Genomic DNA, 16,266 nt, shown 5'->3' on the forward strand with positions numbered 1-16,266 from the left:
TATGGCAGTTGTATAATGATGTAGATATATGCTACAGAACTGGGAAAAGGTACACAGAACGAAATTTCAATGTACCATTTGTAATTCAGTAATATGAGAGAACTGGTCAGGGGTCTGAATACTTTTGCAAGGCACTGTATATGTGTATATAAATTCAACCAAAAAGCATGAGCTTGTAGTCAATGACCCATGTAATCTACAAAATAAAATAATTAAAACAGTTTTTAAAGAAATAGCAAGTATCTGTGAGCTGGATTTGAACTGCCAGCCACCTGTGACCTGGAAGCAGACATGTGGACAGCTCTTCAATACAATAATATCAGACATTACAGGGTTAGGATTATACAGTAAAGTCTGTATTAGTGTCCACCTGAACCAAGCAGTCAACCATTTCTAACACGTAAAGCCTACATACAGATAGCTGAGATCTGCCTTTTATTAAACAGACCCATTTTAAAGGGAGTTCAGCTTAAATCTTACTTGCTGTGCACCTCCATTCACTAGCAGTGATATCAGGGATGTGTTTTCATACTTTATGAAAAAGGAAAAATAATCTGCTGTTTATGTTTCAGAACTGGTGAAACACTCCTGAGTTATTCAGTGTATTTGAAGCTTTGGAATATAAACTTTCTGTTTGATGTTTCAGAAAGGAGTAAATGCCCCTTCAATCTGAAAACATCCTGGGTTAAAGAAAGCTCTACACTTGCACTTCCCAGCTCATTTCATCTAGATAGAGTTTACTATATCCTGCACTTCTTTCACAACTGCATATTATATGTGAGATCTACACAGCGTACTGAAGTGCATGGCAGGTTGTTTTTTTCATGGAATTATTTAATTTGCTTAAACCAGTAAAAACAAGTTATTTCATCAGCCTTTCTGCCTTTACACATACACACACACACACACACACAAACACATACACACACACACACGCACACTGGTACATGTTACTGACACACACACACACACACACACACACACACACACACACACACACACACACGCACACTGGTACATGTTACTGACACACACACACACACAGCTTCCAGTAACAAGCCATTCAGTCTTATCAATGGAATTTATAGGTCCAAAGCCCTGAATGTGTTTTTAATCACACTGTTTTATGGCAGCTGTATAATAAATGTTGTGTCATAATGATACAGAACTGGGATAAGGTACACAGTACTGTTCCAGTTTTGGTCAAGTTGTTGTCATCAGGCTTTATTTATGATGCGTGAACACAGCATGCTCTGGATTTCGTGAGGGGGCAGGGTTAGGGTTACACTCTTGTTTCCCTGATGTACTTGGAGGTTAGACAGCACTGTGAGAGCTCTATTGAGGCAGTGGGTACTTTAATAGCAGCACAAACTTTAATATACAAAGTGAATCTAAACAAGAAGATGACTGTAGTTATGATAACTGTGATATTTCAGAACCATATCTAATTTATTTGAAGTATTTTTTTCTTTATAGTGTGTATATAGGAGGCTGTGTGGTTAAAGAAAAGGGTTTGTAACCAGGAGGTCCCCGGTTCAAATCCCAGCTCACTCACTGACTCACTGTGTGACCCTGAGCAAGTCACTGAACCTCCTTGTGCTCCGTCTTTCGGGTGAGATGTTGTTGTAACTTGTAAGATACGAGTGCAGCACCTGCTTACCATCGTTGGTATAGGGGGAGTTGCAGCACCAGCGCCCTCTGGTGACAAATAATAAAAATAAAACTACCTAAATAAGACTGGGCATCTGAGCGGTGTTGCAAATAAAACCTTGTGTCTCCCGTGTGTGTCGGTGAATTGCCCTCCACCCTTCCACAAGGTGGAACTCGGAGCTCTTGCTGACAGCACTGTTGTGTGAAACCTCAAACTCACTACCATCGGGTTTCAATAAAGTCTAAATTGTATTTTCTATACTTTAATTTCCCAACAGATATTTCCCAACAGACTCATATCTGTTTGGAAAAGCAGCTACAGTTTGGAGTAAGCATGTTTTACATGGGATTGATAAATAATAATAATATATATTTTTTAATTAAGGCTGTTTTATCAATGAAGACCCAATTATTGATAAAACCAATCATAATTGATCATTTTTATACTGCATAAACAAAATGTCTCTTCGAAAAAATACATAAGTAATTTGCATAGCGCCAAACTTTTATTTCTATTAAATATTATTATGACGTCAAAGGAGTCAATAGGGTGTCATTCCTATATGAGGAACCCAAGGTAATTTCACACTTTTTATACAGTGTGGCCATTATCTTAGAAAGAATGAAGAATGTTTTGGGGCAATGTGTTTTACACGCCTGCATCCAACATGAAAATGCCCTCACCCACACCTGTATGTGTTACTTCATTATGGCTGGCTTTGCTATGTAAAGAACGCTTTGTCCCAAGACAATGCAACATGTTTCTTATGTAATAGACTCATATCTATTAGCAAAAACAGTTAAAGGTTTGGGACAATGTGATTTATATACTCTTATTAATTATTGAGCTGACGTCGCCCACAGCTGTACATAGTGGTTCATTAAGGCTGTCATTTACCTGTGAAGAACACCTTGCCCCTGCATAATGACAATTGTATAATATAGTTAGGGCTTCTGATTCTGACCCCCGATACAAAAAAATGAAATCAGTGGATAGCCAATAAACACCGGAAAAACTGTGGAAATGGTTGATCAATTCACGTTGACTTTACCCTTTTCCCATAAAAAATAAATAGATCGCATGACAAAAATAATAAATACATTTCCCAGTGCTGCTGGGCAATATCCCGCCTTCCTGACTTGCATCTATCAGGGATTCGTTCTCAATACTTTAAACCCGCCCCAACTACTGAGTGACAGCACATTCCTGCATTTCTATTGGAGACTCCGCTTGCAAGATTTAAAACGAGATTACAATCAGGATGGAGGCTTGTTAGCGGGATTTCAAGCTGTATTACAGTTAAGATACAGAGGATTTAAAACAGAATTGCGGCGAAATGTACAAAAATGCCTCCAGACAAAAACCTCAGAAGAATGTGCCGAGACCAGAGGGATTTCACTGTGGAAGACAGCAAAGGAAAGAAGGGACAACTTAAGTGTGCAAGTACTGTTGAGTTTCAATACTTTGACAGAAAAAAAAAACAAAAAACGCTCAAGCATTTTGGAAAGTAACCGAAAACACTAATTTCATACAGTATCAAAAACGAAAACCCCGAAAAAAATGATTTTCTCGAAAATAGCTAAAAATAAACACCGAAAAATACAATTAATAAAACCCGAAAAACAGAAGCCCTAAAGATATTCTACTATAACAATGACCACACAGTGTAGCTTTATCTAAACAATACCAGCAGACCAGCCTATTTCATACAGGTCTTTGTAACTAAACAATACCAGCAGACCAGCCTATTTCATACAGGTCTTTGTAACTAAACAATACCAGCAGACCGGTCTATTTCATACAGGTCTTTGTAACTAAACAATACCAGCAGACCGGTCTGTTTCATACAGGTCTTTGTCCAGTGACTGCTGGGTCTGATGTAAGAAGGAAAAAACAGAGCGATTCACCCTATTGTATCTTTCAAAGGTTTGCCTGCCAGTTGAAGGAGCCAATGATAGCAGGGTAATACTATTGTGAAGCTGCTCAAAGAACACTACAGGTACAGTCCTGAATCCTCCCAGAAGCTGAGGGTGTGAAGTATAGAAGAACTGAAATGTCCGCTCTGGATAGACAAACACCAAAAAGATAACAAAGTTACAAACTGAATGAAAGGAGACAGCACAATATTGTGGGATCAAATAAAAGCAGGTTTTTCACATCTTCAGCATGCCCAGCTGGCATGAGCCAGTGAGGCTCTGTAGTCTTCAGAGCGCAAGCTCGGGTTCAAATGATTTCAGTCGCATCTCGACTCTGGGATCAAGCTATCAGACACCTCCAGATGGTTAGTCAAGCTAACAGCCCCTAGAAGACTAAAACATCCCATTTAAAACACATGAAAGCCCCGTGCAGCCAGTCTACCCAGCCTACGTGCTTGAGAAAGAGAGAGGGAGAGAGGTCTAAAGGGAAGGGGTGTATATCTCACTGCTCATGAACACACTGCTCCCAGGTAGGAAACCCACTGAAATCATTTGAACCCGAGCTCGCGCTCTGAAGACAACAGAGCCTCACGGGCTTGTGCCAGCTGGGCACGCTGAAGATGTGAAAAACCTGCTTCTATTTGATCCACAATATTGTACTGTCTCCTTTCATTCAGTTTGTAACTTTTGTATCTTTTTTATCTTCTTTCAATTAAGTGAGAATCAGTCTTCATGACATAAGAGAAGCAGAGCTGAGTCTCTGATGCCATGAACATTTGTTCTGTTCACTCTCAAAGCCCTGCTAGAATATTTGAATGGTGAATGTTTTATTTTTCATAATGACTGTACATTCTAATAGATCACAGTGATTATTATCTTTAAACGGAAATACAAAAGTAATAAAGCACAGCTCTAAAACTCATTTCAATATGTATCTTTTCTAAATGGCAACATGAGTTCATATCCTCTCCTCCCACATTCCTCACTGCTCCTGTTTAAACACACACTGAGAGCAGGGAGGGGGGCTCCATGTTAGCAGTGGAACAGGAACATCTGCTGGATGCCATTCCACCACAGGGAGGGGCCCTGTGCTGGTTGCCATGGTGACAGTCTCCAGTATCTCTGCAATGGACTCTGACCAACGCATGACTGACTGAACCTGTAATAAACTGATAAAACAGGCAGTCATAAATATTAACAAGCAGACAAACTGTCTATGCATGCAGAAATGTTGAGAACCTTTGATCTGTCTGCTTGGCTATCTTTGTGTAGAAACTCCCCTCCAACACGTATTGGGGCAGATGAGTAAATGCAGACTGACTGGGGCATGTGTGTGCATCTCACCCCACTGTTCAGACCCTGTTCTTACTGAGTATCATGATATCTCTGAATAGATGTGTGAATAGATTTTAATGAGCAAGCTGTCTCAAATGAGCAGCGCTACCTCACAATGTTATCCGTTTAATAGAAATGACAAACAACTAAATAACCCCTAAATATATTGAGATCCCTGAATTCCAGGTACAGTGTTCCTGTTAGTTCTTACATTTCCATTACTTGATTTTCAAACAGGATATTTTTAAGCAACACAGGGTAAATATTTCAGGGCTTTCAATGACTTCCTGTGCGGGGACCTCTTCACTACCTGTGCTGCCTGCCTGGGGTCATTCAACTGCATCATCAATATCATAAAGACAGGTAGGTTGTGTTTGTTGTGAAATCATCAGCCTCTCTGTGTCATTCCAGCCCAGGATCACACTTCATGGTGAATCGAGGGTATTGACACAACTATTCCAATGGCTGGAGTTCCATCCTTCTTATATTCCTGTACAGAACTAGACACTCTAACACAGCAGTCAAACCCATTGTTAATACTGTGATAAATCAGGAGAAATGGACAGTCTAAACATGGAAACAAGCTTGTTCTTGTTATTCCACTTGTTCTCCTTGTTGAAGAAGAAAACTCCCCTCCCCTCCAAAAACAATTGAGAACTGAAGTGGGGGCATTTCTGTCCATTTTACCCACTCAGATCCCTCGCTTTCTAAATATATTGGTACGTCTGTAAAGATAATAGCACCGTCTTCAAATACAAGCTAAAGATTGTCAGATTGTCAGAGTATTTTACTTTCACAATGACAATAAATACATTAATTAAATTTAAAATGAATAAATAAGGTTGTATTTAAGTTTTTAATAAAATAAATATGATTTTCAATTTGCACTTTAATCAAAACAATGTAATGGTTTTAAATTTGATCAGCAATAACTGCATGTAAATATTTTTTATTAAAGAAATACAATTGAAAATAGGTTGATTAAAGTATTGTTTATATCATCTATATATTCTTAATATTACATTTCTGATCTTTAACATCCTAGTATGTGTGTGCTGAATGATTCAATGTGATTTTTGCTTAGATCTTTATTTGAAATGCTTACTAACTATTTCAGCAACAATTGCCTCTGAAAACTCTTGTCCAGGTTGATTGTGAGGAAACGAGGTGGGGAAGAATATTGGTGGTGCACTGGGCACTGAAGTCCACAGGGTAAGCATTGTGCACTGCAGCTCGTGCAACAGTCATAATCTTCCCCACAATCAGCCTCCAGGAGTCTTTTCAGAAGCAGTGTTTTGCTGGAATAGTTAGTAAGCATGGTGAATAAAATCTAATCAGAAACAGCCATAGAAAATCCTCATCAGGTAAGAAATGAAAAGAACATGATGACGTTTAAACCTTTAACCTCAGTGTGGTGCCCATGAGTGTTCATTAATATCTATCTATCAGGAGAGTTTTCAAAATGAGCAATTGTATCTGTTCATGAAAACACAGCAGCATGGCTGATTGAAATGAAATCTCTTTGAAATGTTTGATGAAGGGGGTCAGGAGGTGGGGGTCCTATTACCTGTAACACAGGAAGGAAGGAAGTGAACGGGGAGAGGAAACCAGTGTGGAGTCAAAGAGAGTGGAAATAAAGAAGTGTGGAAAACAAAACGAGCAACAGCAAAACAAGAAGGGACTTGAGAGAATGATGTTCTGCTGATGAGAGGGAAGACATTATCTGAAATGAATAAAACAAATAGTGCACAGGTTTGAAAAGTCGGTCCCTTGATTGTAAGCTTTGTTTGAGTGTCTGTTCTGTATAAAATGGTTTTAACTCATGAAATCAGCCCTGTAATAAATGAGTATGTCAGTAACGTACACACCCTGTCTGATAACACTAGAACATGTCTAGTTCTCATAATATACAGCCTCCCCTGGACTGGATGGACCACCCTTCATGTTCTCTTAGGGGGGTGAGCAGTTCAGACTCCGTGCCTCAAGCTTTCTCTGAACTGGAGGGAAGAAAGCAGTTGGTGCTCAGAGACAAGTTTGTGGTTGAGGACTAATGGACTTTGAGATGTGGATTAAAGCCCACGAAGATCGAACTCCACCAAACTCACTTCCCTTGTGAACTTCTGAGGATTCAGACCCACATAGAAGTGAAGGTCTAGTGCAGTCAAATACATACTGTAGCTATAGAAGGGTTACTGTGACAATGCCATTCTCAAACTCCAGTCCCACTCACAACTCTCTCCTCTCCGCCCCTCTCACACTGATTCGGCAGTTTCTGCTCCTCCTGCTTGTCTAAACCTGGCCTCAGTCCCAAACCCCGCCTCTCAGAGCTGTACACAATTCCAGGAAATCAGCACAGTGAAGTTTCTGTTGTGAAATCGTCAGTCTCTCTGTCTCACTGCAGCAACAATGGCTTCAAACTTGTGGTCAGAGGATCAGTTTAGCTGTTCAGTGTGTCTGGAGCTATTGAAGGATCCAGTCGCTATTCCATGTGGACACAGTTACTGTATGGGGTGTATTAAGAACTGCTGGGATCAGACTGATCATACAGGTGTCTACAGCTGCCCCCAGTGCAGAGAGACCTTTACCCCGAGGCCTGTTCTGGGCAGAAACACCATGCTGGCTGAAGTTGTGGAGAAATTAAAGAAGACAGGACTCAATCCTCCTCCTGCTCAAAGTTATGCTGGACCTGGAGATGTGCCGTGTGATTTCTGCACTGGGAGAAAGTTCAAAGCTGTGAAATCCTGTTTGACGTGCCTGGCCTCTTACTGTGAAACACACGTCAAGCCTCACTATGAGGGGGCTGCTTTCAAGAGGCACAAGCTGATCAATGCAATTGGAGATCTGGAGCAGAAGCTTTGTGCTGAACACCAGAAGGTTTTGGAGGTCTTTTGTAGAACCGATCAGACGTGTATTTGTGTGTTGTGTACACAAGATGAACACAAGAGCCATGATACAGTCTCAGCTGAGGCAGAAAGGACTGGGAAACAGGTAAGGGTTTGAACCATTTCCTTGTAGCTATCCTAGAAGATAAGAATTCCCAGGGATATTTAACATGTCTGTTTACTAGGTTATACAGTTTCACATCAGATCAGATTTTAATTGTATATTAAGAGCTATTTAAAGAGCCCTAGTTTTTTAATTGCTCTATCTAAACTATGATGTACTACAATGTATTTCAGGGTGTAACAGGGGTGTTGTTATGGGTGTGGCTATCGCTGATTGACAGGAGAGACACAGGAGGTTTTCTATGATATAAAAAACACAAAACATTCAAAACAAAACACTGCTTGAAAACAACTAGAAAATAAAAGCTGATCAAACAAGAAAGGAGGTCCCGCTCCAGGAACAGTCTCCCTGACACCTCCTCTCTAGACTTGGGTGGGATTAAAATCCTGGATTTGAATATGCCCTGCCATATCTAGCACACACTTGACTGGCAAAAATATTATTTACAATCAAACAAAAACACACTATTTACATGTGCAGGACCTCCGCCCTGCCTCACAGGGCAAGAAGGATTTGTTCAGCTGTTTTGTGGTGCATTGGAATTTGTAGTGTAAAATTAGCATGATTTATATTCCTAGTGTTTTTTATATTTGCAACTTAATAAAATCATAGATCAGTTTCATTGTTTAAGATATTATAGTTTAATTAGTTAAACTTTTTAAAAATGACATTCCCAGAAAAGTCATGCTCCTAATTTTAAAAAAAGCAGAAAAGACCAAGATTAATATGATATACAATATACAAGATTAATATGAAATGGAGTAGTGGTTAGGGCTCTGGACTCTTGACCGGAGGGTCGTGGGTTCAGTCCCAGGTGGGGGACACTGCTGTTGTACCCTTGAGCAAGGTACTTTACCTAGATTGCTCCAGTAAAAACCCAACTGTATAAATGGGGAATTGTATGTAAAAAATAAAGTGATATTTTGTAACAATTGTAATTCACCCTGCATAAGGGCATCTGCTAAGATATAAAATAATAATATTAATAATATACAAGATTAATATGATATACAAAATACAATATTAATATGATATACAATATACAAGATTAAGATGATATACAATATAAATCAGGCAGAAAAAATAGCTTAATTTGGTGCGTTAAAACACATTTTTACATGATTAAAACAGATATGTTTAAGTTAGTTGAAAACGAAATTTAATAACCTATTTGGGATTTTTTTATTAATATCTACAATTTCTTTCGCTCACCCTACTAGTCCCCTCTTTCCTTTGCTCTCTTCCACAGTGAAGTCCTTCTGCTCACGGGCTCATTCTTCTGGGGATTTTGTACATTTAGGCATTTTTTACACTGATTTCATTGTTTTGTTTCAGTGCTGTTTTATCTGTGTTTATCGATTAAAAACGGAAATCAGAAGCCCTAAATATCCATTAAAGAGAAAGCTGCTTCAGTTTCCTAGGTGCTTCACAAAACAAACATGTAACACATGCTAGATCAGCCATCATTCACTGTTACTAGGTTGAAACAGTACCATCTAGTGGACAGCTACTGTGGATCAAGTGTCCTTTTGTATTGCTGGCAGCTGTGCACTAGATGGTGCTGTATCTCACTACTATACACACATGTTGTCTGAAACTGCTGCCTTTGTCCAAGTTTAAACCACCTCCAAGGAAGGTTTAAATTTAATTCAGCTATCACATTTAAACATGGATTAAAATGAGTGGTGCAATGTCATTATATTTAATCTTTTAATCGTTTAACCTTGGATTAATTTTAAACAAGGATTACATCTAAATCCTGGTGTAAAGTTTTGTGCAACATGATTCAAATATAATCCTTGATTTAATCTGGGTTAGTGGTTAATCCACGCTGGTGCATTCGACCCTTAGGGTATCTGTGTGCATAATGTGTGTATCGTTACACAGAGAATTGTGAGGGTCTGGAACCAACTCCCCAGTAATGTTGTTGAAGCTGACACCCTGGGATCCTTCAAGAAGCTGCTTGATGAGATTCTGGGATCAATAAGCTACTAACAACCAAACGAGCAAGATGGGCCGAATGGGGCCTCCTCTCGTTTGTAAACTTTCTTATGTTCTTATGTTCTTATGTTAATTTAACTTCATATAAAGGGGGGAGAAGTGTGAAAACACAGCCTGCTCTGAAATAGTCTGTATTGAGTGTGACAGGATATCACTCAATGCCCTGTCAGAAATGTCACTGTGTCACTGTGTTTCTACACAGAAGCAGCTGGGAGAGACACAGACAGAAATACAACAGAGAATCCAGGAGAGACTGAAAGAAATTGAAGAGCTGAAACAGGCTGTGGAGACACTGAAAGTGGGTATTGAAAAGAGGGGGTTATTATTATTATTATTATTATTATTATTATTATTATTATTATTATTATTATTATTATTATTATTAACAGATGGACTGGAACACATCTACAGAAGCTTACTGTCTATGCCTGATGTGTTTTTGATATCAATTCTAACCATGTCTCCTCTACTGTGTTCTTTCACTCAGAGATCTGCATGCACAGAAATAAAGGAAAGTGAGAAGATCTTTACTGAGCTGATCCGATCCATTGAGAAGATCCACACTGAGGTTATTGAGCTGATTGGAGCTAACGAGAAGGCTGCAGTGAATCAGGCTGAAGGACGCATGAAGAAACTGGAGCAGGAGATTGCTGAGCTAAGGAGGAGAAACGCTGAGCTGAAACAGCTTTCAGAGACAGAGGATCACATCCATTTTCTACAGGTAACATCACTGCTTGTTAGAAAATCTCAAGTCCATAACTGGGGCGGTTTCAGACAGACCTCTCCAAATGAATGAATCCTTGCTTTTCCCCAGGAATGTTTTGGACCCCATTCTGTTTCACTGAAAACTCATTTTCTCCACTTTCCTGTTGTAGAATTTCCAGTCTCTCTGTGCCCCTCCTGAAGCTGGAGACTTACCCAGCGTTACTGTCAATACAGACATCTCTTTTGGGGCTGTGAGGAAAGCTGTATCTGAACTTAAAGACCATATTGAGGACTTCTGCAAGGGGGAATTAGTCAAAATAACCACAACAGGTTGGTGTGAAATAGATTCCTTTAGTAGAGATTTCTCAAATAGACCATGGCTTGAGGAGGGGCAGGACTTGCAAGACATTAATAAAGACCTCTTGCAGATTGTTGGCTATATGAATATTGCAGGAGGGAGACAGCAGGGAAGAATGAGCAGGGAGGAGAGATTTTTACACCCTGAAATGCCGTGAATAAGCCTTGTTTCTTTTCAGATTGCTGTTTGGAGTCTTGTGTGTGTTGTGTTTTAATCCACATGTTTCAATTCTATTTCTCTCTCTTTTTTTCTGCCCAGTGAATGAAGTTGCAGTTTACAGTCTGCAGGCTCCAGAGCCAAGGAACAGAGCTGAGTTTTTAAAATGTAAGTCTGTTTTCACTGAAACATTTGATTGAAAGATGTGTTACTCCATTGTGAGAAGAGCTAACGCTATAAAAAAGGGAGGGGTGGAGCTTGAGGGCAGCAATTATTATTATTTATTAGTAATTGTGAAGCCATTAACCTACAGTCCTCTCCAACAAGTATTGGTTCAGATGAATACATGCAGAATGACTAGGGGAGGGGCATTTGTTGCCTGTTTTTCCACTCAGACCTTTCTCACCCTAAATATCTTGGTATCCCTGAATAGATAATCATCCCATCTTTTAATACATGTACAATGCATGTGAAACCAGTTGTGGGGTAAAATGAACAGCTATCCCTCCCAGTCATCCTGTGCTGGTAGTAAATGTATATTGCAGTATCACTGCACTTGTGGGATGGATTGCTCATTAAAATATTAGACAGATATTTGAAGAGTGGATGATATTCTATTGAAGATATTTAGTAAGCAAGGGGTCTGAGTGGGGAAAATGGCAACACAGACCCTGTAGGAACATTAAGTGAACTGTAATTGTATGCAGAGCTGCATTTGATTGGTTCCAATTGAAGAAGTTTGATAAGATTGAGGAATTATAATGAACAAAACAATCATCTTGAGGCAGGGAATGCAATTTAAAAGTTTAAAAAAGTGGTCAAAATGTATTAAAAAAAATAATTAAAACAATACACACACCTTCCATAAACAGGATGTGAGGATGCAGCAGACAATGACTGTTGATTTTCTCAGTGATTTGACTTTTCTAACCGTCTCTCCTCTACCCGTCCTCTTCTCTTCAATCAGATTCCTGTCAGCTCACACTGGACCCCAACACAGCGAATAGAGAGCTCTGTACGGTGGCCCTGAAGTGCAAAACGAAAAAAAAAAAAACTAGTGTGAATTTTTTTTAATAAAGGTAGCAAAAATAAAAAAATGTTAGCATTTTAAAAAAAGGTTGACAAAAAACACATTGTCAGCATTTTAAAAAAGGGTGGCAAAAAAAAAAGTTGTGAGCATTTTAAAAAAGAGTGGCCAAAAAAATGTTGTGAACATTTTAAAAGTGTGGACAAAAATGCGCATTTTTTTTTTTTCAAGGGGGCTACAAATAAAAAATGTGTGCCAGAAATGACGTAAGAGCACTTCCGGGTCTAAAACAGGAAGTTTTCACAAGATTAACTGACTTGTTCCGCTTTCTTTTTCGACCACAATTTTAGCACAATGTTAATGGGTATATTTGCAATTGTTTTGTTACAAAATCTTGCACACTGGTACAGTATATGAATTTTAAAAAATCATCACAAGGCTAACAGTAATTATATACCCTATATAATGTAAACAGTAGGAGGGACTTTGTAATGGGGCAGCAGTGTGGAGTAGTGGTTAGGGCTCTGGACTTCTGACCGGAGGGTCGTGGGTTCAATCCCAGGTGGGGGACACTGCTGCTGTACCCTTGAGCATGGTGCTTTACCTAGATTGCTCCAGTAAAAACCCAACTGTATAAATGGGTAATTATATGTAAAAAATAATGTGATATCTTGTAACGCTTGTAAGTCGCCCCTGGATAAGGGTGTCTGCTAAGAAATAAATAATAATAAAAAAAAATAATAATGTGCTTTAGTATATGAGGCTCTTACATGATTTAACAGGAGTTACCAGTTAATATATTTTACAATCCTTTCTGTGCTTTTAGATGTATTTCTAGTTAAGCTACAGAAGGTCAATCGGATCTGAAGATAAAGATGTCAAGTCTTATTGCCCATTATTTTGACCAGGGGCATTCTTATGATGCAGTTTTAGCTTTTCTTTCCGAGCTCCATGGCATTCATCTCAGCATGTGAACCCTGAAATACAAATTAAAGAAACAGGGACTTAGCAGACGATTAAACTATGCATCCCAAAGAGACACCATAACCGCAATTAGAAATGAGCTAAGAGGTCCTGGAGTGTTATTTGGGTACAGAACGAAGTGGCAAGTGCTGAAACAGAAATACAGGCTAAATGTAAAAAGAGAGACAGTGATGAGAGTACTTCCACAGCTAAACCCTAGAGGACACCAATCAAGAACAGTAAGGCGATTCGTTCCAAGAGTGTACCACTCACTTGGTCCAAACTACATTTGGCATGTGGATGGCTATGATAAGCTGAAACCTTTTGGATTTGCGATTAGTGGCTGCATTGATGGCTTCTCTCGTCGCCTAATGTGGTTAACAAGTGGACCAACCAACAACAATCCAGCTGTCATAGCTAATAACTATGTCAACTGTGTAGTGTCCAACAAAATTATTCCAATGAGACTCCGAACGGACTGCGGAACTGAAAATGGTACCATGGCAGCAATTCAAGCTATGCTGAGAAGACATCATAATGATTACCATGCTGGAAACAGAAGTCATCTGTATGGCTCCTCCATGTCAAATCAAAGAATTGAAAGTTGGTGGTCAATTTTCAGGAAAGGAAGGTAAGCATGAACATATAACAATCCTCTCTTCGAATAATTACCCAAACAATTGTCCAATCTTCCTTTATGCACCTGTAAAACCAACATGACTCTCTTGCATAGTGATCTAAATCAGGTCCCTCTTAATACATAAGGCTAAGTTACCAGGTAGTGATGGCAGCTCTTTTTCCTTGCAGATTGGTATAATACATGATAAAATACTTTGTCAGATTTGTCAGGAATATACTTCTGATTATTGTTTCATTGTTTTTAGAGCTCAGTTTTGGATGGATCTCTTTGGAGACATTCGTGACTTTGGGCTATTCAATGGGAGTCACGAACACCAGTGCCTGCTTCGCTACTGTTTTATGAATATACTTCAGACTGACTTAGATGAATGCACTTCCCTTTGGAATCTCCATCGAATTAGACCTTCACGGATGTCACTCTGTCCCGGGGGCATACCAAATTAAATGTACAATTGCCGCAAAGGTAAAAATATTCTGTGATTATACGCATTGCACTACAGGTGTCCTTGAACAAAAGCATTATTTAGAAAATCTGTATCATCTTCAATTAGGTGCTGCCAAACATAATAAACACATATTCAATTTATTGGTTGTGCAAATAACAGATTTATGGCACACAGTAGTATTCAATATTTACTTTATTATATTTAAAAATGCATATTCTGTATATATTTTATTACTTAGAAATGCAACACATTGGGACCAGAGATCTTAATGTTCAACAACATTATACATGACTTTCTGCATTTCTGATGACTAATTTGTGTATTTCCATTCCTGGGCTGGATTTTATTATGACCAATAAAACAAATACCTAAGATAGCAGTAGGCAGGCCAAAGGTAGTATGGTTATGTTTGTGGACGCAGTAATAATTAGGAAAAAATTAACTAAACAGTTTGCTGGTGCACATATTCTCTGCTCATGTTTGAAAGTTGAATAAAACATAGTTAACAAAAAATAGGAAACACCAACATACAACTGAATTTGAACTGAACCTATGTCAATATTAAAAGTACATCCCCAAAACATTTGCTTTACTTTACTACTAATAGGTTTAGTTTTACTGACTTAATTCAGTAGTATGTAGCAGCTTTCTAGTGATGTTTTAGTTTACTTCATGTATGAATGTTTAACACTTTTGTTATGGTACTTCTTGTTTTATAAAATCAGTTTCCTTCTTTAAAAATTTTAGATTTGGAGCCCGAGATTGTGGATTCCCATTGGATGTACAGGAGCTGCAACAGCTGTCAGAAAATTACGGAACAGTCAACATTTGCGGAGATGAGGCAATTTACTTTTATTTGAATAATGTTATTCAACAGTGCAGACTTCCTCAGGCAGAAGATGTAGAAGCAGCTCTGGAAAATTACATACAGCTAAAAGAAATGTCTGGCATGTAAAAAAATAATAAAGATTAAAGAGAAACAAAATAGAAACTATTTGCCTTTAAAAAAAAATGTAATTCTGACATTTTTCAGCCACAAAAATAGAAAATTAACAAATATAGCTGAAAACAGCAATACCCCAAGGCCAAGTATTCCACCATACAAATTAAACATTGCTGAAATTCAATTGGCTTGTGGTGGCCACGTTTTTTTATACAACTTCTCTTTAACAAACTTGAGACAATTTCCCCAAGTTTAAGACTGCTAGGTTTAATTTAAATATGCATTTGAATAGTTTAAAATATTACAGCTAACAATTCTAGTTTTGGGTCATTCCATGCCAACTCAACCGGTGCTGTTGCCTGTCCGTCTCAGATTTTCCTAGAAAAGTTCGCCTGGGGGTTTCCGACAGGAAGAGTTCAGAAATGATAACCATTTTTTTTTTTTTTAATTTCCCCATTCAACCTGTGACCTTGCAAAGGTCAGCCTAAAGTGTGAAAGGGACCTTGAAAATCACCCTGGGCGCAATTTAGATGCTACCATCATGTGTAGCACCTTGTTCTACTCGTATTGAATAGGGCTTTTGAGAAAAAAATCCCAGGAGCACCCTACTCATTCTGTCAAATTGCCAGACGAGGGGTAACTGACAAGTTTTATTCGAACTTCAGCCTAACCCTTTACCCTGTAGAGGATGTGAGTCCTAAAATGTAAGTATGCTGCAAGACCCTTAGGTCTTCCAAATTCTGTGAAAATCTTTTGGTTTCAAACCCCCTTGAAATTTGAATTTTTGCTATTTGTACTAAGTTTAGGCCATAATAACTTGCGTGGGGAACTCCAAAAAATCACCCAAAGATATGTTTGGATAGATGATGAGATCTACAAGAATCAAGCAAAATATTTTGGCATCCAGGGATTGTCATGCATTTGAGCATTGCTTATGGCTACATTGATGAAGCTAAAGTACCTCATAGTCTCTATCCAAACTGGCTATTTCTTCAACTTTGCATTCTCTGAGGATTGATCTAGAGGAAAAAGTAACAATGTGTGCTTCCACTGTCACTAGCTTGGAGCTGAGGAGTTACGAACTTGCATATTGGACTTCGTTGTTACAATGACACATTTG

General features: G+C 38.7%; 1 protein-coding gene across 1 annotated transcript; it reads left to right on the top strand.

The window, feature by feature from the left end:
* Window positions 1-7,155: 7,155 nt before the first annotated feature.
* LOC117432971 (E3 ubiquitin-protein ligase TRIM47-like) lies at window positions 7,156-15,951 on the top strand. Its single transcript, XM_059016254.1, has 7 exons — window positions 7,156-7,890; window positions 10,112-10,207; window positions 10,397-10,630; window positions 10,785-10,944; window positions 11,231-11,296; window positions 12,096-14,220; window positions 14,951-15,951. Exons 1-6 carry the CDS (start codon window positions 7,309-7,311, stop codon window positions 12,200-12,202), a joined length of 1,245 nt encoding a protein of 414 aa, XP_058872237.1. The 5' UTR covers window positions 7,156-7,308; the 3' UTR covers window positions 12,203-14,220; window positions 14,951-15,951.
* Window positions 15,952-16,266: the final 315 nt, after the last annotated feature.

The sequence above is a fragment of the Acipenser ruthenus genome, chromosome 52, assembly GCF_902713425.1.
Source record: "Acipenser ruthenus chromosome 52, fAciRut3.2 maternal haplotype, whole genome shotgun sequence".
NCBI lineage: Eukaryota > Metazoa > Chordata > Actinopteri > Acipenseriformes > Acipenseridae > Acipenser > Acipenser ruthenus.

Excerpts from the sequence above, each read along its gene's own strand:
- LOC117432971 (XM_059016254.1), top strand. The coding sequence starts at position 7,309 with ATGGCTTCAAACTTGTGGTCAGAGGATCAGTTTAGCTGTTCAGTGTGT. Across the intron at positions 10,208-10,396 it reads AGGCTGTGGAGACACTGAAA|AGATCTGCATGCACAGAAAT; the intron begins GTGGGTATTGAA and ends TCTTTCACTCAG. Across the intron at positions 10,945-11,230 it reads AGTCAAAATAACCACAACAG|TGAATGAAGTTGCAGTTTAC; the intron begins GTTGGTGTGAAA and ends TTTTCTGCCCAG.